At 43.7% G+C, this 24,686-nt stretch overlaps 1 protein-coding gene across 6 annotated transcripts in view; it reads left to right on the top strand.

The window, feature by feature from the left end:
- LOC118212746 (neuronal PAS domain-containing protein 3) overlaps positions 1 to 18,965 on the top strand; it is a 303,159-nt gene extending 284,194 nt beyond the window's left edge. For 5 of the 6 annotated variants that reach the window (XM_035390991.1, XM_035390981.1, XM_035390999.1 and 2 more), the window contains 5 exons: positions 3,824 to 4,017; positions 7,093 to 7,199; positions 11,814 to 11,961; positions 12,658 to 12,773; positions 14,338 to 15,713. In XM_035390991.1, coding sequence (XP_035246882.1) covers positions 3,824 to 4,017; positions 7,093 to 7,199; positions 11,814 to 11,961; positions 12,658 to 12,773; positions 14,338 to 15,713 — 1,941 coding nt within the window. Of the gene's footprint in view, positions 1 to 3,823; positions 4,018 to 7,092; positions 7,200 to 11,813; positions 11,962 to 12,657; positions 12,774 to 14,337 lie in introns of all 6 variants that reach the window. The other variant, XM_035390971.1, reaches the window with a different exon arrangement.
- The last annotated feature ends 5,721 nt before the right edge of the window (positions 18,966 to 24,686 follow it).

The following is a 24,686-nucleotide window of genomic DNA, read 5'->3' on the forward strand; positions in this document are numbered from 1 at the left end:
TTTTGGTGTTTACAGGAGTTTCTGACCAGCTTTACATTGGCTGATATAGACACATCAGTGTGTTCAGGGTTTAATGCATGAAAATATACTCAAGGGACCTTCAAGCTGCTTGTGCAGCTTGCACGACTATGTCAATGGAAAACGTACAATAAAATGAAACGATGAAAAAACTGCCGAAAGTCAACTATCCCTTTAAGGCCAGGAACTTGGGGTCCTAGGAACTGGGATTTTTGCATTATAATTTTAACTTAAAGCAAAAGTCCACCATGCACAACATGACCCTTACAGGCCAATGTTCTTGCTGAAGTTAAACTGTGTGTTGTAAAATATGGTATCCTTCACATGTTTGTCCCTCCAGATGCGCATTCAGGAACTTCACATGCAACTTGTGATGGTAAAGCAAGCAGCCTTGGTTGAAGAGTAAAGGGTGCCAGGGAAATGCATATAAGGAATGAAAATGAGGGACAGGCACAGTGCATTCATACCTAACAAAAATGCTCCCAAAAAACCCTGTTTTAGTTGGCTGCAGTAGACATGTGACCATAAATCAGCCTTTCTAAGGGATGTGCGGATTACATACACTAAGACTTCTCCTCGCTCGGTTCATGTTATATTTTGAGTCATCGCTACCCTGAGCTCTGTGCAGGCTAAACCATAAATGTTTCAGCACAGATACATTTCTGATGCTGAATTTCTGATGTTAAAGACTGCTCTGCTTTGCATTTTATTACAAGACTTCGCTTTATGCCTTTTTTATGCTTTGGTTTATCACCGTGTTTACAAAAAGTACGCCCAGCCATGCAATTGCACACCCGGCTAAATGACGAAACTGCATTCGTAAACTCCCAATGATTCCTTGTCTGAGTATACCAATTTAATTCATGACAGTCTGAAATGACAATGCTACGTCCATCATCGCTTGCCTTGTACAACATCCTACTAAACTAAGATTACAGCCTTTCCTTGCTTTCGTGAAGAATCTGTCAGATAAACAAAGGAGACACGACCGTGATTAAAAGAATAGCCAGGCAGTGCCATCCAGACGTCTCGCTCTTGCCATTTTGGAGTCGATGTTTTACTGCCATTTTCTCTCTCTACCCAAATAGACCATTTCATGCGAACTTGTGGAATGAATAACAATCAATGAGAAGGCCTTACACATCCAGAATGTCAGTAATTTCATACAATTATTTGTTCCATTATGTCAAACATAATATTTTAATAGCGCATAAACGGCATAAAAATGATAAATTTTAGTAACTAATACATTTTACATGCCGCGTTCAATTTGTAAAACTAGTGTGCACAACTTAATCTCTCCGAGTAGCAGGTTGGGTTTCCGTATGCAGTCTCCGTATGCAGACACAACAACTGGCAGTCAAAGATTTCCACATTAAAAATAGTTTGTAAAATGAATCCAATTCCTGACAGTTCCCTCTCTCCGAGACACGGTTCGCGCACGAGCCGAGCGCTAAGTCTTCGGGATTAGGAATAGAGGGATAATAACCATTCAACGGAGGGGAAACGGTCGGGAGTCGCTATGATACAGAAACGGAGCACTCTGAATTGAAAAGTGAGACATTATGCAATCCGCCCGATAGGAAAGCCATTTTCTACGCGGGCTCCCTTTTTCCGACGGAGCCATTGTACTGTGTCAAAGCTGGGATGGCTTTGCGGGCTCAGGCGTCTCCCGGATGCGGTGTTAATTTCATTGTGTACCGCCCCTCTCTCCCCCCGCTAACTAACGCTCGGAGCCAGGCGAGGCGCATCCTCGGTTCCACAAGCCCAGGGATGACTTTCTCCCTCGCGGAGAAGGAGCCGCATCAAACAAAGTCCCCAACGGCCCGAGCTTTGACGGAGTTTAGAGAGAGTCCGATCTGTTTATATAAATGATAATAATAGCATCTCTTCTCTCTGAGGCACGCCACTGAAAGGGCAGTGTCAGTAGTTGAGAAGCCGGGAAAGTTAGCTCTTGGAGCACCGCGCATGGGTATTCCCAGTTGGCTTCCGAGAGTGATTAAAATGGATGGATCTAAAAGTACAGTGCGCATATCAAGTCAATTCCTCCTCCAGGCAAAATGGAGCTACAAAGACTTTAAAGCTTTGCAAAACTTTAAGGCTAGAAAAAAGCAATTATGTCCTTCGCTTTTTTTCTACTGTATACTCCTCCTGAGGAAAAGGCATTATTTACTTTTACCTGCTTTTTTTTTCGTTTTTATCTGTATTTTGATCCTTAGGAGTGGGTTTTTATTTGAAACTCTGTTGCGCTATGACATCTTCATATTTGTTCACAAGGTTTATACAACATTAATAAAACATAGCAGCATATTAAAGCTTTATGTTTTAGATTTTTAAAGGCTAGATTTTTAGAGGTATAGATTTTCTGTAATTTCTACATACATGTTTTTTTAAAAATATTTGTTTCCCTCAGTTTAACATATCATTAATGACATGGTGATACATTTCTGAGTGACTAAATTAAGCATTACGTCACCTAATTTCAGAGAGTTGATGAGATCCTGCTAAGGTGATTTAACTTGGTCAAAAAAAAGGATTCTTTGTACCCTACTCATAAGCAGAGCAATGCCTTCATGAAATCAATACTGTGTTGGACTAAATGGCTTTGCACTCACTGCTGGGGGTATTCACAACTAGCAATTTCCGACCTGGCAGGGCGTCACAGCCAAACAGTCTGTCAATAATCTGGAAGATCTTGGATGACCATGAGTCATCGGTCACCTTGCCAAGGTTGACGGTTGACACAGGCGCGCGGTCCGCTCTTCAGATTCTTTTTCGCGGCCAGCTGGAGGGAGGTGGCTACACAGCCACTGGTCGTCGGCCAGCTGATCTCTCAGGGGCCCAGTGCCCACCAATCTCCATCATTGCAGTTGAATGCGGTGGTGTTAGCAACAGCCCAGTTGGGCTAGCCAGCGATGGAGCCAAGTCCTCTTCAGCAAACAATCTAGGTTTCGCGCTGGCCAACCTCATGGGCGCTGGCGTGTGTGGACGCTGGCTTGCAGAACAGCGTGCTGATCACTGTGGATGCCATCAGAGCCCTCAATGGAGAGGTTCAAGTGTGAAGGCCTGGGCAGGAGTTCCAGATCCCTACAGAATTCCGCTTTGTAGAGATTGATGGTTCTCCAGCTATGCGGTGTTATGAGGACTTGCTGTCTTTTTTTGTTGTTGCAAGCTCATCCTCGTGTAATAGTGCACAACACACGTCCTAGTGCTTTTTGTTACAACGGCTTCCCTGCAAGATGAGCATCTGACGTTTGCCTACGGATGTTCTTTTCACCGGGCTTGGGCCCCATTGGTCAGTTTTGGGATAGGCCATGAGAACGCATGTCCTCCAGCGCATACATTTGCACACAGGGTTTTACAAGAGGAAAGGGGCAGGATCCCCTGGACAACTTCAGCAGCCCGGGACCGGCCGCATGCGCTGTTCAAGTGATTCTGAAAACAGATCAGCGTTCGGTTAACAGCTCAATCAAACCTATTTAAAAAACAGCATACACAGAGATTCCCCTGGGCTGGGGAAAACACTGACCCGAGCTACGTCCATTCAGTGAAATATGAGTGCACCTGCTGCCTCAATTTGTATCTCTCTCTCTCTCTCTCTCTCTCTGTCTCGCTGTCTCTCTCTCTCTCACTCTCTCTCTGTATCGTTGTCTCTCTCTCTCTGTCTCGCTGTCTCTCTCTCTCTCTCTCTGTCTCGTTCTCTCTCTCTCTCTGTGTCTCCACATTCACACACACATAATATTATAATATCATATCAGACTCGTGCGTATATTTCCCACACTGACGCTCATTTCTCCCCTTCAAGGTCATCCACGTCACCGGCAGGCTTCGCATCCGGATGGCGCTGACTCACAGCCGATCGGTACCCAATCAGATCATGGGAATGGTGGTGGTTGCCCACGCCCTCCCCCCGCCCACGATCAACGAGGTCCGCATTGATTGCCAGATGTTCGTCACCAGGGTCAATATGGACCTTAACATCGTCTACTGTGAGAACAGGTAGGACGCTATGTCTACGCCGCTCTCCTTAAGGTTGCCACAACTGTGCGGTTAAAGTGCAGCTTTAGTTTCTGGACTTTAGTCTTATGTCCTAGCTATTTTTCTTTTTAACAAAATAGGCTTTATGGCTACATTCCATGAGGGATCTGAAAAAAGTGTATATAAATATACTTAATTGCAGTTGCCTTGTATTAATCTTTTTAACAGTGGCCATCCTGTAGTACCCTTTGTGTGTATATATGGATATTCTGTGCAGTTTGTTTTCCCTGGTTAGCACCAACCTCAGGGCAAATTTTCTCAGCCACACCAAGCAGGATATCAATCTCATTCTGCTTTGGAACCACATGGATTTTAAATAAATGTAACAAACTGCTACAAATTTGAATATTTATTTGACTTTAGAGTGCGAATAGACTATAGAAAACCATGCGTTATTGTGAATTTTTATTTCACCCTGGCACAGAAATAAGTGCATAAAAATTTGTGGAGTTTAAAGTTAAGTGAGGTGTAGTGCAGTTGCTGGATACATGCAATCGAACCTCAGAAATATGAACTGACTGAACGACCAAACAGGGTATCAGCCTAGACATTATTCAAACAATTACATTTTGCCAAGCCCCAGTTCGTACTATACATATACCATTTTGATACCGTTTAATTACTGCCACACAACAGAGAGAATTAAACAAGAATTAATCACATTTTCCATTGATTAAAAAACTGGAAATACACCAGTTCCACAATAACTATGTGTAGGGTCTATCTAAAATCTGTGAGTTGGGAGCAGGGGTCTTAGCTGAGACAGACCTGGGTCAAATACATATTTGTTTTGGATTCAAATACTTTTCTGTGCTCTGTTGATCTTGCCTGGTGTAATTGAGCCTGCCAATATGACCAGAAGGTGGGGTTTGTACTTTTGACAGTATTTAATTGGTTACAATTCACCAGATAACATCAGTAAAGCGTATAAAAGTATTTGAATCCAACACAAATGCATATTTGGCTCAGGTCTGGTTGTAGACCATGATTAGTTAATTAGTTGAATCAGGGCTAAAACAAAAACCTGCACCCACAACAGCGCTTCTCAGATAAGACTGTCTTAGAGAAAGTAGCATCAATTAAACAAAAACAATGGTACTTTCTGATGTACAATAAAACACAGGTTTTAATTAGTTTCCGCACACATTGACAGATTAACAGATTAACAGTGAATCTAGAAGCAGTTTAAGTGCAGCTGGCTAGTCAGAACCTGCCTGTGCATCCATAGGCCACTGCTCCCTTTCCAGTGTTCCCTCAGTGATGCCCATTGAACTTGCTGATTGGCTCATGTATCCTCTTCACACTTCTTGATGAGTACCTTTCAGTTTCAGTGCCATTGACACATATCCAAGCCTACTTTTTTGGAAATTCAAGACTGGTAGAATTTTTGTTCGTTTTGTTTTTTTTTCTAGCAGTAGTTATCTGTGGATTGTTATTATGGTGCATCTTATGACCTATCCTATATGTTCTAATGAGATCCCAGGTTATATTGGTCCAATTACTGGTTTTTTAATTACAATATAGGTAGTGTGTGAAAGCATCTTAAAAGTAAGGCTGGAGTAATTAAAGTATCTATTCCAATAAATTATTTAAATTAAAATTTGTGTGTTTTGACTTAACTTTCCGTGTTATGAATGACCCCATTTCCAAAAGGTTCATGTCTCTGAGGCTCTACCATAATTGATGGTAGTAGCTAGCTAGGAATCTACATGGTGGGCTTACGTTAAATGTCTACTATTCATGGACTAAGCACTAGCCAGCTAACTGTTGCTAACTTTATTTTAAAAGGGCTAAACATACAGTTATTACCACATAGGGCCGATATGCAGTCTGAAGGCAAACCATTTATTTGGGGACATGAGTTATATATGAGTATATCTGGCATAGAAACATTCATTATGGGTCATGTCAAGTTTTGTACTGACGTGACACATTGTCAAGGATATTAGGCATGAAGGTAGCAATCAGTTCCTTCCGCATGACATTTTATTTTTGACTGAAGGTGATTGAGCGCATGTGTACCATAACCTGCGGAAGACTAAACACTGTCTCTTTAATCTTGACGTGGTTATGCCTTGCGGTGGCGCGCTGTTCAGATCTGATTACACATCAGACTAAGTAATCACTCAGCCGGCTTGTCATACAATCTTGATTAACATTGTCTGAAAGATCGGAGGCCACTCCTTCATGTAGGTGTCTTGGGCTGCTGAACGGAGAAACTGCTGAACTGCGGTGGCAGTCAAATTAAAAAGCAATAAGCGCGTTTCGGCAGGAGCCGAATTCGCTTCAGTCATTCAGAGATCGTAAGATCTTACCAATATTAGAGGAAGAGATTTAACTCCCTCCACCCCCCCACCCCCGACTGCTTTCCTCATGAGCATTTTACATACATCACATCTCCAGTAATTCATTTGATGTGCATTTAAAGCAGTTTACATCAGTTTGTCGCCATTAATATTTATTGAGCCGACTCCCGCCATTTCCTAAAGAAAAAAGCTGGAATAAATAACCGCTAAATAATCTGGTAAATAACGACAACTCCGGGCCCCGAAATCACTCGCGATCTACTGAAAGACTCCTTCACTCTCCGGAAGCCCGACGAAGAAATGATATGCAGCGTCTTTCAGTTTAAGAGTCGAGGATTTGTGTGGGCGTGCGGCTTTTCAGAGCCAAGAAATTTCCCCCCCGAAATTACTCAAGTAAAAATGCCGGCTGTGTAGAAAGGATTGTGGACAGATTGCTTTTGGATAAACGCGTCAGGGAAATTGATAGATAATGTGACACCGGGATTATCTCCGGGTCGCCATGGCGTGACATCCTAACCTCCAATATCCCAGGGTTCTCCTTGCCTTTCCCCATCAGGCTCAGCTGTCAGGTAGAAATCATCCAGCTGATGTGGCACTGAGGCTTGTTCTTCATCTCTCCACTGTGATGTCATGCCCCAATATCTGAACATAGGCTTTTTTTTAATGAATTCATTTTTTTTTTTTAACTTTTTTCTTTTTCAACCGGTGACACCATTTACATTTATTTCAGAATCAGTGACTACATGGACCTGACGCCCGTCGACATCGTGGGGAAGAGATGCTACCAGTTCATTCATGCAGAAGACGTGGAGGGCATCCGCCACAGCCACCTGGATTGTAAGAACCACCCCATGCCACCCTTTCTGAACTCCACCCATACAGATCCAGATCTATGCCCACCTCAACACACACATACTCATATGGCATTGACCACTCAAAGAAATATATAGCTCTACCAAAACTCACCCTTAAAAAATACCACACCTGTGCTGACCTGTACCCATATAAAACTATATCCCTGTAGAGTCTGTTTGTATTTATCTACATCTGACCGCCCTTATGCAACAATGGATTACCTGCGTTGATACCTGTGTTAGACCATACCCATTTGTAGATGTGTTAGACCTCAATTTGCAGCAATCTCAGGAAATGGCCTAAGATTGTAGGCACTGTTGAGTGTTTGGGCTGAGATTAATCAATCTGGATAGCTGGATGCCAGTTGAGCAGCACTTTGCACAACGCTGTCCAAACAGAAATTCGGTTGCCTGAACATTCCTTAAAGATGTGCAGTCCTTGAGTAATACTACTCAACAGGGGTTGTCTGTTTTTCTCCGAGTTCTAATGTCACCAACCAGTATCACTAAATTACCCTTCGTAAAAAAAGAAAAAAAAATCAAATAATCTCGTTATAATGAACTACGTAGAAGTTATACGCTCTCTCTTAACCTTCTGCTTTTATGCCGTCTCCATTCTTTCGGTCAGTGCCTCCCCTCCAAACCCACGCCAGGCTCCAGCCCCCTGCTATAAGTGCCCCTTCTGTTATTGGGCGTTCGCTCTGGAGAACGAGTGTCCTTGGAGCTGCTCTGGCATTTTTTTTTTTTTTTTTTTTGCTATCTGATTAGATATTGAGAGTCCAACTGAATTAGAGAGCAATTACTGCCGCAGCACGCTGTCCCTTCGCCTTAAAAAGCCACCGGCTCGGCTCCATTAGCCTCTGATTTGAAATCCAGTAGAGGGAGAGCGGCCGAACCCAGTGACATTGAAAAGCGGGAGGAAGAAGATACTGCTCGTCCGCCATTACGGCTCTCAGCACCCCGCCCCTTTGCTGCCTTTTCATCCCCTTCCGCGCCCGCAGTCTGAACGGACGCCGGAGTAATCTGCACCCGTTCACTCGCGACCGTTCAGAGTTACGAGTCGCGCGAGCGGCGCGTTTCGGCTACGTCTCGAACGTCCAGCTCGTACAAAAACGCCGCGCCTTTCGGGATTCGCGTCCCCCGCCAAAGACTAGCTCATCCGCGACGAAAAAAAAACAAAAAAAACAAACGCATCAGCATAATGACAACATCAGACCGTTGGACTTTGATGTACACAGCTCTTTATCGCCCGTCGACAGAAAAAAATAAATAAATAAAAAAACCTTGACAACAGTGACCTCATCTCAATAATTCCCAGACACGGTGCAGCGCATTTCACTGGCAGGAAAAAAAACAGAATATAAACCAGGGAAACGCGTCTTAAAACGCGATGATAAAACAAACAGTTCTACATTCATACCACGGATGTTAGGGGGGGGGGGGAAAAACAGAGGTGCTGAGGAGTGGGGGGGGGGGGAGATAACTTGCGAAGGAGAGTAGAAATCTCTGGGGCTTCGGGGTCTGCACCTCCAGGCACATTACAAGAGCCTGCCTCTGAAGACTAGTTGAAACTGATTAAAAGGAATTGCGCATCTGAGCCGTCGTAGCTCTTCAGCTGTGATAAACCAACGCGCGACTGTTTAAAAAAAAAAAAATTTTAAAAAAAAGGACCATCATTACTGAGGTACGTCCTCGCCCGGAGAACCAGACGTACGACTAGCCGCGGTGTTTCAGCACGTCGTTAGCCGACTTGAATTTCGAGCGCGTCGGGGAGAACGCCGTGTGCCGACAACATTTTAACATGCGAACGTGCGTACCGAGGGAGACGCAGACACGTTCAGCTGCGGCTCGTTCGATTGGTCAGGAATGTCACCGCATTTCTATGCTCTTAATAACACCAAACCAGTGTTACTGCTCGGTGCATCATTTTATCATCCAGCAAGCATGATTACTTCATGGCTCATTCACGGTAGCGCACTGCCAGTGTTACTGACTAATTGAGGCTTCCCAAGCAACCAGGAACGCTTCTCAGTGTGTGACTTATTCCAGCTCGTTCCCAAACTCGACGAGCTTTATCGTGAAGTTCCAGCGCAGTTCACCAACCCATCCTAACACCTTGCCAGAGTTTCCGTGAATCTCAAACACAATATACTCTGGCCAAATTCTAACCAGGGCCCTTTGAGAGACACACAGCCAGAAGAACTCCCCCCCCCCTCTCGTCCACGTGCCTCTCCTCTCCTTCATAAAGGGGTTGCCTTTACAGTAATATCCCAATGGATGGCAAGGACTTTTTTCTTTAAAGCAATTTCACGGGTGTAAATTACTTACTTTTATACGGCGGCGACAGCGCCACGCAGGCGGGGCCGCTCTGGGTAAAGGGTACTCTGAAAGGTAGCCGCCGTCGTGGAAGGGATCCAAGTGATTAAAACAAACCGAAGGACGGAGGGCCCGGGCGCGTCGAGAGGGAAGCCACCCTGCGGGCACGCCCGGGGCTGCAGGGGAGAGCGGCAGATTAAAGAGACCGTATTCCTTTTAATGCCTCCGAAAAGGGGCGGGCAACTTCGCCGCTGGAAAAAGAAGAAGAAAAAAAAAAGAAAAGGGCGGCTTCATTAACGCTTAATCGATAGCGCAGAGCAGACCCTGATTGATTTTATGGCACCGTAAGTGAAAGGGGTTAAAAAATAAAGCTCACCTGCGTAGACGCGGCGCGAGGGGAAGGAGAGGATGGGGGGGGGGGGGGGGGGGGGAGGGGGCTATTGACAGTAATGCGGGGGGGGAGTGGGGGCCTCGTCCAAACGGAGGCAGCCAGGTGCAACCGAGGGAAGAGGGCAGATGGGGGGCCTTCGAACGGTGCCAAGAAGGGAGGGGGTAGTGGAAATAGGCCCGCTGAGATTTCTTTTATTTCTTTTTTTTTTTTTTTTTTTTAACAATTTATCCATCTTGAAGGAATTTAGCTCGGTCAGTGTAAGGTTCAATCAGGGATTTGACCCGAGCACAGTGCTGTATAGGTGCTTTGTGCGATGTCTTTTCTCTGAGAGGTGCTATACACATACAGTATTTATCCTCCATTACCACACTTTCAGTTGTCCTATGAGAGCACACAGTTGCTTTTGCCAGTTTATACTGAAAGCATTTGTTTCAATTTAACTTCGTTTTTTTTCTTCAGTTATGCTACTGTAGTGGAAGCCAGTAGCATCCGCAAATACCTTTCTTCCTCATTGAGGTAATATCCTGTTTTAGCTTTGTCATAATTTCTTTGAAATATCTAAATGCAGTAGGCCTAGGTATATATTCCCTTTGTCTCAGTCTGTTCTTCTGTAGCATGCAGGTTGGTGTCGCTTGTCATTAGAGTGTGTAATATCCCACACATTTAGCATTAGCTGGAGCTTAGTTCCCCTGCTGCTGTCACTAAGGCACAAATGCAAACTCCCAGTTAAAAAGAAGGAAGGTGAAAACAAGGAGAAGCTCATGGACACAGGAGGGAGGGGGCAGGTCTCACAAACTATTTGCAATTTCCCTTATTTATTCATTCATTAATGTTATATTTTCAGGCAAAGAAAGCAGTCGGTGAACTAAAGTCAGTTATTGTAGCCCCTGGGATAGCTTTTTAAACAACGCTATTAGTCCCTAATAGTTTTTAATTACTGGACTTCTTTTTATATAAATCATTCTCTTCATGGAACTCTTTCTATGGAAAGGCCTATTTGTAGCTGTAATTAAACCAAGAATATGAATTTACTACCTCTTTCAGATTCTGACTGTTTCTGTTTTAGAGCACAATGATTAATGCAAATACATATTGGTTGAGATAACCATTTAGCGGCTAATTTAGCCAAATTTATTGCAACCGTTAGAGCGTCTTCACTTGAGCAAATCCAGACAAGGACACGACATCAGAAGAAGCTTGTGCAGACTCACAGCGCCCTCTGGTGGCCGTATTCTACCGACAGTATTTCGTTTTAGAGGAGGTGTTATGTTCTCAGAGAAATTAAATAATGGCCCAGGCTCGAGAGGGAATTCCTGCTGTGCCTTTGCATATCCGAAATGGGGCTGTGCTTCTTAATAGACATGCTATTGACCATTGTACAGCACGCTCTTCACTCACCCTGATGTACCATTAAAACACAATGGCTGTCTAGGTGTTCTGATATTCCTGTTTCCTGTGGTAGAACATTTAAAATAGGAGCATGTACAGATTTTTGCTTATTTTAATTATATTTTTATTCACTTTAGGTTTTATTGAATGTAGTTTTTTTTGGGCAGTAATAGCAGTAAGTGAATACATATTATGTTGTCTGCCCCAGTTATAAAAAGCCGGATTTATTTAAAATGACATACAGTAATAATTAATTAGATTATTTAAAATGCTTGTTTAGCAGAAGTCATAACTGAGTGCCACACAGTGCCCTGCAGTTTATCCATTAAGACGGAGAACCGTGCTCAGAGGACAAACGCCATCGATCCGTTGAGGGCTTGAACCCAATTCTGTGACATGTCCAGAGTTGCAATGCTGCTGACCAGCACCCCCACCCCCCCTCCAAGCCCCCCACCCCCCCCCCCGAGTCTCTGACCCCCGCTCTCTGCTGTAACCCCGCAGTGATGAACAAGGGCCAATGCGTGACCAAGTACTACCGCTGGATCCAGAAGAACGGCGGCTACATCTGGATCCAGTCCAGCGCCACCATCGCCATCAACGCCAAGAACGCCAATGAGAAGAACATCATTTGGGTCAACTATGTGCTCAGGTGAGGGAATCCGGCCAGGCTCTGGACATAACTAGCCAGGCTGTGCGCGCGCTCTTTCTCTCCCCCTGTTTGTTTCCATGCCTCGAGCCCTGATTCCATGCGTTTAAAGTTCATGTCGTTAAAGATCAAATAGTTGTTTGTCATGGCTGTATTAATGTACCGCATTTGTCAACGTTCAGGGGCTACACGCACGCTCGCGCACGGCAAGGTTTCCGTGCCGAATACGCGGTTTGTGACGTCTTCTCGGCATTTTCGACGTGGCGTTCACTTCGCCCGTCGCGCTCTTGCCTATTTACAGCCGGGTTAAGCCTCTTTGCGGCCGGAAAGCCGGGAGATCCCCGCGTCCGACGCGCAACACGACTGCTAAAGGTTGCGTCTGTGATCTCGAGCATTTATCCTCTGCCTCTCAGCTACAGCAATGGGCAAATAGATTTATCTCCACAATCCCTGCTTAATTTCTTTCACCTTTCCCTGGCCGAAGCGGCGGCTCCGTTAGAGATCATTAGAGAGCGGTATCCTTCTGGGATGGGGCCGGATCAATGGGAACGCCGGGAGAATGGCAAATGCGCCGGCCCCTCCGCTTTTTTTGAATCGGTTTTTTTTTTGTTGTTGTGCGCGAGCAGGGCAGCTGACTCCCTCGTCCCCGCCCCCCCCCCCCCCCCCCCCCCCCCCCCCCCTTCTCTCTTGCGTCCGCAGCAACCCCGAGTACAAGGACACGCCCATGGACATCGCCCAGCTCCCCAACCTCCCGGAGAAGACCTCCGAATCGTCCGAGACCTCCGACTCCGAGTCCGACTCCAAAGAGAACTCCGGTACGGCGTTCCGTCCCTCCCTCCAGCTGCTTGTGACGAGAAAACAAAAACTTAAAAATGAAGCACTAGCATTCACAGGTGCCAGAACCAGTTAAAGCAGTTATTATGTTTTTTTTTAAACGGTGCTTGAATGCTGCGTGTGATTTATTGTGGAAAGTCATGATTTATTATGAAAAAAAAAAGTATGGTTTTGACCACAAAGATTTTGATTGGATTGATCGGCTCATGGTTCACTGAAAGAGTCCTACAAATAGCCAGGCAGACCGTGAGGGACAAACCTAATTAAGCGGCAGATAAACGCATCATTTGCATCCTCTGTTATGCCATTAAATGAAGTCGGTCATGCAATAAGGTCTGAGTTTCATTCTTCTGATTGGAAAAGGTCACGTTACTGTTACAGTACTGACTGCTAACAGGTCTTACCTCTGGTGCACTTGAAATTAGGAGTGTGACTTCTAAATGTTTCATTGCTAAACTTTAATAAAAATGCTAAACTGTTAGGAAATCTCAAAACTACACGCAACGTTGTTGAAACAATTTAAAACCGTTTTCCTTCACAGTGTCCTATTCTCACTGTGCTTGTCGTAAGCTCCAGTTTGCTGTAGCATGCATAGCACGTCGATTTTAAATTGAAATCCCTCCCAGACCCTGTCATTGAAATGTGTAAATGCAGTATTTTTTTTTTGCATTAGAGATTTTTTGAGCTTTGCCCATCCCTACTCAAGATGGATAAATAGCGCTGTTAAAATGAGGGCTGGTTCACCGGCCAAAAAAAATACCGTGGGCCAAGAACGGCTCGAGGAGGGTGTTGTGGGGGTGAGAGTCTGCAGACAGTGCCAATCTGCTCTCCCCAGGGGGCAAGACCCCACCCCTTGGCACCGCACCACTGTGCCAGCCGATCTCCATTCAGGCCACAGACCCTGCCAGCTGCCGGCTCGAGCAGGCAGCGCCGAGACGGGCACTGCCCCACCTTCTGCTGGCGCAAGGTCGCCACCGCCAACTCAGGGGCCTCGCAAATTAGCACCTGTTAGAACGGCGTCTCTCCGGGGGGGGGGGCCAAAGGGCTGACCGTATCCCCCCGCCAGGCTAACTTTGGACACGTTCCATATGCTACATACAGCTATATGCAGTACACAGCCCAGCCCCTGTTACAGTTTGGATATTCTTAAACATGTGAGTCTTCGGGACTGATAGACTTACCTCATCCTTCAGGTTTACCCTTCAGGTTCAGTGTGTGGTGCTTCCGCCTGTGGCCTTTTTTGTGTGGTTAGTTATGTTATGGTGGTGGAATTAATTGAGGAATTAGGGTTTAGGCAGCTGTAACCAACCCTGTTCCTGGAGATCTAGCGTCCTGTTGGTTTTCACTCCAACCCTAAGAAAACACATCTCATTCAACAGCTAGAGATCTTGTTGACCTGCTAATTCAGCGTGCCAAATCAGGGCTGAAATGAAAACCTACAGAGTGGTAGATCTCCTGGAATGGAGATACCTCTGGGTTGGGTTTAGTTACCACTGGATTAGGGTTAGGGGTTCATTAAGGGTCCCCTCCTCTTCTTTTCTCCAGAAGACAACGAGAACTCCAAATCTGACGGGAAAGGGAACCAGTCGGAGAACAGCGAGGACCCCGAGGCCGACAGCAAGAAGCAGCCGGGCAGGCCCTCTGAGCAGGAGATGCGGCGGCAGGAGGAGGGGGACAGCTCCAGCAACCCCGAGAGCCAGGACAGCGAGGACAGCCTGGAGCCGTCCGACTGCGAGGGCGAGGCCAAGGAGGGGCGCCTGGGCCGGCTGGGCGGCCTGCACATCAAGGTGGAGCGCTACGGCGACGGGGAGGGGGCGGAGCCGCGGGACTCGCGCTCCTCGTCCGACGAGGACGAGGACGAGGACGAAGACGAGGACAGCTCCAAGGACGAGGAGAGCGGGGGCGAGCCGGCGTCCCCCGCCGCCAGCAAGCACCAGAAGCGCAAGAAGAGGAGGAAAAAACAGAAGGGCGCGGTCAGCCGCCGTCGCCGCCTCTCGTCCGCCTCCCCCAGCCCCGGCACCCTGGACCCCGCCCTGGGGGAGCAGCCCCCGCTCCTGCCCCCGCCCTCCCCCGCCAGTGCCTCCGTGCTCAAGATCAAGACGGAAATGTCCGAGCCCATCAACTTCGACAACGACAGCAGCATCTGGAACTACCCGCCCAACCGGGAGATCTCGAGGAACGAGTCCCCCTACAGCATGACCAAGCCCCCCGCCGCCGCCGCCGACCACTTCCCCTCCCCGCAGGCGGGCGGCCTGCAGGTGTCCATCCCGGACTCCGTCCTCACGCCCCCGGGGACGGAGGGCGCCGGGGCCCGCAAGGCTGCCTTCAGCGGCAGCGCCCCCTCCTCGGCCTCCAGCGCCGCCAGCCTGGCCCCGCCCTCCAGCTCCTCCTCCTCCGACCCCCTGTCCCCGCCCCTCTCGGCCTCCCCGCGAGACAAGCAGCAGGGAACTCCAAGTACTTCCAGCTCTTTGCTGTACACCAGCGACCTGGAGGCCCTGCAGAGGCTCCAGGCGGGCAACGTGGTGCTTCCGCTGGTTCACCGGGTGACGGGCACCCTGGCCGCCACCAGCACTGCCGCCCAGCGGGTCTACACCACCGGCACCATCCGCTACGCCCCGGCCGACGTCACCCTGGCCATGCAGGGCAACCTGTTGCCCAACGCTCACGCCATGAACTTCGTGGACGTCAACAGCCCCGGCTTCGGCATCGACCCCAAGACCCCCATGGAGATGCTGTACCACCACGTGCACCGGCTCAACATGTCCGGGCCTTTCGGGGGCGCCGTCAGCGGGGCCAGCCTCACCCAGATGCCGACCGGGAACGTCTTCACCACGGCCGAGGGACTCTTCTCCACTCTTCCGTTCCCCGTCTACAGCAACGGGATCCACACCACACAAACTCTGGAGCGCAAAGAAGATTAAAGCAAAACTCCGAGACCATATTACTGTGTTCAACTGTCAAAGACTCTTTGAGGCGTAAGACTGTGTTTCAAGTTGGGAAAAAAAAAATAATTTTAGCACTTTGAATTTGAGCGAATGAGCTCGTGGTATTGAAATGAATGGTCCCCATGTCTTTTCTTTCTCTCTAGTTCTCTTCTCTCTCTCTCGCTCTCTCTCTCTCTCTCTCTCTCTCTTGCTCTCTCTCTTTCCTGTTCATGATATTTCTCTCTGTATGAACTAAAACTGATTATTCTTTATTGTAAAGAGTTCCTTTTGTTGCCTACAGGGAGTCCAGAGTAGATGACAACTGTTCTGTGGTCTTCTGAGGTGTACCATTTATTTGAGTTGATTTTGTTGCTTCTTGATGAAGATGCCTTCGATTTGTATATTTAAAGGTAGTGGAAAAAGATAATTGTCAGAGAAGTAAAAAAAAAAAAAAAAAACCTAAAGGTTTCTATCCATATCTTGATGTGATCAAGGTTGAAGAAAGGAGGTTACCCTGTTTGACATAGTTGAAGGGGTTTTTATTGTTCTTTCTAATCGGGGGAATAGTATTTTAGAATTAATGCTTTTCTCTTTTTTTATAGCTCAGATTTAACTTGCAAATCACACATTAAAAGCAATTTCAACCGGGTATTGGCCTGTGAATAGAATGTTACTACAAAATCCTGGGACTTTGGCACAGGCCAGTCCCTGCATTTCCCATTCCATCTCCTCTTTGCCGACTCATGGTGCTACCATTACATAACCCTCATTCAGCTGGCTGAAGTAGGTGCTGGTCCAGTGCTCTACTGTAGATAAGTGACAGGTTGAGAGATTTTCTACAGAAAAGTCTTACCTCGGCTCTAACGAATAAGTCTTCGCAGTCGCCACTCCATTCGGTCGGGTGTTTTCGAGAGCTCGATTTGATTGAGACAGGGAACGGACGTCTGGAGCAGGCTGATGCTTCGTTTTTGCTTTTTAACTCAATCATTGTTTTCTCAGTGTAACTGAGGCTAATTTGCATCATTAACTTGAAAAGTTTGCGTTTTACGAATGTTTAAAAAGTCGACCGGCTTCGGACGGTCGGTTTTTGATTTGATTTTTTTGTTGTTATTGTTTGTCCCTCCTTGCATTTGATCCAATGTGTTCGAGCCCATCAGCCTCTCAATCTGTTCTCTCCTCCCACTTCTTCTCGCGTTCCAAACTCTGAAATTTCAGATCTGTCAATGAGATTGTAACAGATACATGCATTTCAATCAAAAATGAAATACTGTGTTCAAAAAAAAAAAAAAAAAATCACATTCCTGATTTTTTTTTTTTTTTTTTTTTCCTTTTCCTCTCCGTTGCCAAAAAGTTAATGTCACAGTTCGGTGTTAAAAAAAAAAACACTGTGATTGTTGTTTTAAAAAGAAAAAACAGTAATAAAATGGAAAAAAAATCTTTCACTTCATCATTTGGCAGCCGCCCATCAAAGGCATCTATTACCAAGCGTGAGATCCGTAACGTGTACAATGTGTTAGTGTCATTGGCTGTCAGTCTCCATGGCGATTTCAGTGTGTGTTACTATATGCAGTATATACCGAGCTGATGTAGCTGTTTTGTCCTTTGTCTTCTCTGTGCTTTATCTCTAGTCTGGGGTAGGCGGGGAGGCGGGGCATCCACCCCCCTCTCTTCCACCCCTCTGCAGTCCTAGTGAACCAGTGATTCTTGGAGGTTAGTGGATTTTGTGTGGTGGCCTTCTTATGTAATGTCACCTTTTTGCTGCTTCCTTTTGTCTGTATTCCTTTCTGTTTCTGCTATTGCTTTGCTGTTGTGTAGTCTACAGACCTCTCTTTCTCTCAGAGATAAAAGACTCTTAACTAGCTCAAAGGTTTATGGAGCCATTTTTTTGCCACTGAGGAATTCTGGGACTTCAGTTTCCAGCTTGCTATACATTTACACTTATAAAAACTATGACAAAAAAAAAATTAAGTAGCACTTAGATGTATGTAACAGACTGGAACCATAAAAGCCTCAGTTGTGAAACATTCCCAGAGTCCCTTGTGCTAATATTGTATGCATTGGGTGTATTTCATTGGTTTCCACCAAACCTGTTGACTTCAAGGACCCTGCAACACACAAGAAAAAAAAAAAAAAAGATCATGATCGTATTTCAGGACAATAAACAATTTTAAAGATTTCTTAAAGAAATGAAAAGAAAATGTTTCGCAGTATAAATCTATTTTTATAGGTGTTTTGGAAATGCATGTTTACTAAGTTGATTGTTTAGTTTACTTGATTTTGTTCGGTCCAGCAGCTTTGTCAACATTTAGTGTTTTTTAGTCTGTCCAGCAAAGGGAGAGGGGAGCCTTTGTCTTTTTAACTGAATCAGACTACTCCCCTACATCAGGAAACAAGTCTCTGTGGTTTCTGTGAAGGTGTCTTGTTACTCGAACCCAGGTCATAAAAGATATGTGTTTAAAAAAAAAAAGGAAAAAAAAGAAAAAAAAGGTGAAATTGAGGTTAGCTGGCAGGTCGGTCCAGGAGAGCTTGGGATTGCTGGCTTAATAGATTTTAGTGTTTTCTACGAAGCAGAGTGTGGGGTGTGGGAGTTTTGGGGGGGCAGCTCTAAATCAGACACTGTGGACCAGGAAATACACCCATATGTTACAAACAAACAGCGGGATGAGCTGTTTTAATGTTTCTGTGTTGTGTCAAAATGATTGCTGGTGATTTAAACTAAAACTAATCTCAGCTGCTGTCAGATACATAGTGTTTAAAAATTACAGTATGAAAAAAAACACTTCATTACCTGTGAAGACTGTGTCTGTGTTTTTAACTATTTCTTGTACAATTATACAGATTCTTTTATGAGGAACTTGGTGCCAAGTAGATGAATAAGGGGGAAAGGGATTCTCTTAGTATCAATGTTAACAGTGTTATAAATTCTAAATACAAACAAATTAAAATATTAAAAAGAGAAAACTATGGTACATTTTATTTTTTTGGTTTTGAAAAACACGACTAACAGATGCTGACTCCGAGTGCCTGGCTTATTTTTTTGAGAAACATCTTTTTTTTTCATTGACCATGAATAATGCTGCAGTTCAGAAAATGTACATACTTCATTTTACAACAGGGTTATTTTATACTTTTGTAGATTCTCATTCAGTTCCGAGAAGCATGTCATACATGGTTGTCTTTCTGTAACACAGTTTTTTACCATCTTACAGGTGCCATATTCATAATAAACTTCTCTTGGATTTGTTACTATCTGGCATCATTTGTTTTACATTCAGCCATCCCGCGTGAAAGCCACGCACTCCAGTGATCTACCAGTTTTCCTTTCCGTTTCTCTTCATTTCTTTCCTCCTTGTTTTGGTTTCTGTTTCCTTATTGATATGAGACTGTGCTGATCTCCTGTGTTCTCTGTTGGTGTGATGGTGGGACGCTGTTCTGGGAATGGCTTGGACTCCCAGATCTCCAAGCTGAGGTACGTTATCGAGAATAAAGAACGAGTCAATGTAACCCCACCCATGTTTTTGCCTATGCAGATTTTGTACAATGAAGTGATTTTACCAGAGATCCTTTCTGAGCCTGAGCTTTCATTAAAAATGGCTGATCTTAAAAATGAGATCCTGATTGTGACCTGCCATACCCTATGGAAATGGAACATACTGCAATGTATTGAAATAACACATATTATATAGAACAGATATTGCATACACTTCATAATACATGAGAAAATAGGAAAATTATTTCCACTTTCAGATATTGCTATACGTTATTTAAGCTATTAGCATTGCTGTGGTACATATATTTTTACATCCACGTATTCACAGTATATTGCAGTATATTCCATTTTCATAAGGGATAAGCATATAGGAGTCTAGGATATAAAAAAAACAAATAAAATATGACAAACGGCTTTAACTGTCCTCGTACCAAAATCAAATTTTGCCGTTAAGATCATGTTTAACCCAGGGCTGCCGACCCTTTTTCTGGCGATCCACCGTCCTGTAGGTTTTCGATCCAACCCTAACAAAACACACCGCGTTCAACAGCTAGAGATCTCGTTGAACTGCTAATTAGTAGAATCGGGTGCGCCAAATTAGGATTGAAATGAAAACTGACAAGGGTGGCAGATCTCCATGAACAGGGTAGGGCAGCCCTGCTGTAACCTTCAAGAATATGAAACTTTATTTGCAAAAAAAAAAAAAAAAAAAAAAACATAATGTTTTAAAATGACGCTCTGGGTTTATGGTCAGAATAAGAGGAGTCCCACTGTTGCCAGGTCTTTTTCATACAGAATGTGATTTCTAACTATCTGAACCACGGGAGGCATTGGCCCAGTGCAGGCAACTCAACAGTAATGACCTCTGTGGATTCGACCATGCTTATTCGCACTGAATACAATTTCACTTACTTTAGCTCCACTGCTGCTAAATCCATTTGCTGCTGAGGGATGCCCTCTCAATTTGTCCACCAGGGCTGCTGCTCACCGCCACCGCACGCTGCTGATCAGACAAACGTGAAGGTGTTATGTATGGTGAATTGTGTGCTCGTGTGGGGATTGTCTTCGGCAGGGGGTGAGAGGAAGGGTTCAGTTGCCTTTTCAGCTGACCAGTCATCGTCAGCTTAGTCCAGCAGTGATGGCACACGTCTCTCCCGTCTGTGACCGTCTACACATATAAGCATTAATCTCCTTCACAGCTCCACAGAGTTAATAAGCCTCTTCCTGTGAGCCTTCTGTAGACCAAGCCCTGCAAAAATCCTGTTGTTCTGTAAGAAAATCAGACATCCAAACTGTTGAACCAGTCATTCTGCGTGCAGGTCAAAAAGATATGGAATGACAAGACCTTCAAAAGGAAGGAGTTAAAGGCATTGCTTTTTGGCGACACACTGGAGCAGTGGTTAGGGAGCGAATTTGTGATCAGATGGTTGTAGGAAATATGCTGCTGTTGTACCTTTGAGTAAGGTATCCAGTCAGAATTGCTGCTGTAAATATCCAGCTGTATAAGTGTGTACGCGTGAATTATAAGCTGTGCAAGTTGTTCTCAATACATGTGTCTGGTAAGCAAAAAAAATTATTTCTAACATAAACTGAAGGGGAGTAGAGGGAATGGCAATTCCAGAATATGCTTTGGAATGTAACTAGCACGTTGTAGTACTGTTACACGTTTCAAAGGAAGCTAGATGGTAAACACTGAAAACCGAGGGTGTCCAACTAAGCAACCCTAGAAGATTCATCATCAGTCTGTACTGGAGCTGAGAAAATACACCACGTCGAGACATCTTACAGGCAGTCAGCACACATTCCGACAAGACTTCATTCTGTCAGTTCCCATAGCAACCAGACCTCATACAGTTAGTAGCCATGGCAACAAGTCTTCACACATTAACAATGCATTTTGAAAGGACGCAGTACAGTCACCTAATATGGCAACAGGACAACACAGTAACTGCACATGGCAAGAAGGCGCAGTGTAATTTTGCATGGCAACAGGACCTGTTTCCATGGCAGCTGTGGAGAGGATATATATTGCAACAACAGTCATGACACTATGGGCTAGCAACAAGACTTGTTAAAGAATGTTAAAAATGTTGGACACTGGATTTTTTTTGTTTAACCATTTAAGCAATTATAAACATTATACAAGCTGTCAAACAGTATTGGAACTGAATTCTGTCACCACTGAAACTCTGAGGAAGAAACAGGAAGAAATACTGTATCTCAAGGTCATTCCTAAATGGAGAGTAGACTATTCAATCCTTTGGTCATGTGGGGTGATGGTGCATTAAGAAATGGCACTCAATGGGACAGTACTGATGTGGTCAAATAAGGAAAGCAACCATGTATGCTAACAAATATACTATATATTGGAGGAGTTAGTTTACACATGCTGATTAAGATGAAAATAAACTGCGTAGAACCCTTTACCTTGACAGCAAGACAAATAGCAATGGGCTGTATCTAAACAAACAAAAGCCATAGCTATTTGTCTTTTGCTCTGTCAGGATTTTTATGCCGCTTGGTCTAAACTCAATGAGTATGCATAAACTATCTCCAATAAATGTATATTGGTTAGCACATACGGTCACTCTCTGGTTGTGACTTATGGTCACTTGCGATGCAACTGAAAAGCCCTGGCATGCTATGTAAAGGACCACCGTAGAGGCAAAGCGGTTTATGAAAAGCAGTCTCATATGGCATAGCCTGTGGCAGGTTTTAAGGTTTCATTTTTAATTGTGTATGCCAGCATAGTGTCAAGCAGGGTTTTGCAGCATTCAAAACTGACAAAACTGAATTTGAATACCTCCTTAATTCCAATTTATTTCTCAGAAAACAAGATGCAGAAGTGCAATTTGAATTTAAAGGGAGTAAATGTAATGAAATTCAATAAAATTCATATACATACTTCAGGTGTAGCTTTTTCCAGTAACAAATTATATCTTAAAATTGTTTGTGCATTGAACATATTATCATACAAACAACAAATGGTGTTAAGCATTATCATTATTATTATTATTAGTAGTAGTAGTAGTAGTAGTAGTAGTAGTAGTGGTAGTAGTAGCAGTAGCAGTAGCAGCAGCAGTAGTAGTAGTAGTAGTAAAATGAACATTTAATGTTTTCTTCATACAATGTTTAAAGTGCCCATTTGCAGAATAAGTCATGATATTTAAATACTTCTCTGTATGAGGTCTGGAACATGATAGTCTGAAACATAATTAGTCTATTAATATATTCTACCAGGTACTAGGTAGGAAATAAAAAGACATATTACAGGACTCTTGGTTCTACACAAGCAAATCGATGGGAAACATTTCTATAAATTAATGATGTCATTATTGATATTCTGTGGTAAAGTATGTGTCAAATGTAATGAAGTTCTCTTGTGTGACAGAGTGGAATTTCTTTGAATTTCAATTAATTAAAATTCTACTTCCTGTCATTCCAAGTCAAATTTTGATTCAAAATCCTGTGGCATGTGGCCAGTTCAATTCAAATTCCAACTCATGAATTGAATGGGAGCAAATTCTAGAATTATGAATTTTACACAACCCTGCTATCAAGAGAAATACAAATTCGGCTTCAAGAAAAAAAAACTTACCCTATATTACTAAAACTACATTCAGAATGTCTGCTACATTATTATGAGCTTTTCTTTTACTTGTTCAAATGACAACTGGATTATATAGGCCATATAAAAGTAGTTCTTATTATTAAGTTGCTTTTTCCATCTAACAGCTGCCATTGTTGCCCTTTTAAGTGTGGAGAGCTATGTACAATAAAATAAAGGTTCACCCACATTAAATATATATATATATGTATGTTATACACATTTGTATGATTAGTATTTATTTTAAATACTAAGCATTACTAACTACCCATATATCATGTTTTGAAGTAACACAGAACAAACCGTTTCATGTGAAACTGTTCAGAATCCACTGCCATTCATCTGGTTACTTCCTTGATTTCAGGTGGTGGAGACTGAGGTCACAGCTGAGGCCCTCCCATATAGAAATTCGACCAATTTTAAATATTTTACGCAATTTTAAATGAAGGCCATGAATGATAGATCACAGAAAAGGGAGAAATCCACTGACTCCAGGACTCCCTAATGACCCTGCCCTGTCCATCTCCCCCAGATGTTCTCATTAGGAATCAGACAGGGTGTTTAGATACCAAGGCAAAAATCGTTCGGTTAACTGTTACTATAGCAATGAACGTGTGCAGGGACCAGAGCTTCAATTAACTGCAATTAGAGTTTGGATTCAATAAATTGCAATTAGTGTTAGGGTTAGGGTCAGAATTAGGGTTAGGATTAAGCTTAGGAAAATGGTGCATGTTAGGGTTGAAGCATGTTTAGGGTTATGTTCTGGATCAAGGATAAGGGTTATTTCTTGATTTGGATTATTAATATTTTTCATTATTGGGGCCACAATAACATGTATTTATTTTTTTTTTTTTCAGTATTAGTTTTCTTGCATCTGGAATCAATTGCCCGTCCACCTGAAATGCATTCATATGCATGTATTTATAAAAGCCCTTTGAATTTTACAGATGCTTGCTGTTGCAATTTAATGGCTCCTACCCACTCCAGGACCACCCTTTGAAAATAAGATGTTATATTTCAAGGGTTTTTCCTGTATACCGGATCTAAATAAAATGTATAAAAACTGTCTTCGTTGCCCCCCTCCTGCCTCTCTCGTAAAAGGCAGAATGTGACGGATTTGTTTCTCAAGGTCAATATGAACCTCGAGGCTCTCGTTCTACAAAGAGACGAGGAGACACCCTTGTGACTGCCGTCATTAGTCTGATAGTCCTCAAAGTGGATTACAGTAGCCACTGCTGCATCTCCTCGCCTGTGATGTTAACACACACTTCCCGCTTCGCGCTCTGTTCTGCATTCTGAGATTACTTTTGATGCCGCTGGTTTCCTGTAGGTCTTCTGCTGACCTACTGAAAGAATTGACATATCAGTTTCCTGAGTTTTATTCTCATAACGACTTAGTTTGCATACATGAGATTTGTTGTTTTATTTATTTATTTATTTAATTATTATAATAATACATTTACTATCCTATTGTCCTGTAAATGTGACTTTATGGTATTCCACACTAATTTTCAGCATATTAATAATTGTTTTCATTATAAACAATAATAACAGTAATAGTCATAATCATAATCATAATTATGACAACCCAATTATCCCATATTTACAGTGAAAATCTTTTTTCCTGTCATGGAGAAATATAAGACTACACCAATCAATTTAGGAGCATATAAGCAACTTCTTCTACACTGGAATTTTTTTCTGTGTTGCATTTAAAAGTACAATTGAAAATGACCAAAGCCTGCAAATATCACATTTATTTTATTAGTAATGGACCAGTGCAATATAGGTATGTACAGATGAGAAGGGTTTGCTGTACAGTGTAGCCCACAGTGTATGTGTATATATATATATATATATATATATATATATA

The sequence above is a fragment of the Anguilla anguilla genome, chromosome 1, assembly GCF_013347855.1.
Source record: "Anguilla anguilla isolate fAngAng1 chromosome 1, fAngAng1.pri, whole genome shotgun sequence".
In the NCBI taxonomy this organism is placed as follows: domain Eukaryota; kingdom Metazoa; phylum Chordata; class Actinopteri; order Anguilliformes; family Anguillidae; genus Anguilla; species Anguilla anguilla.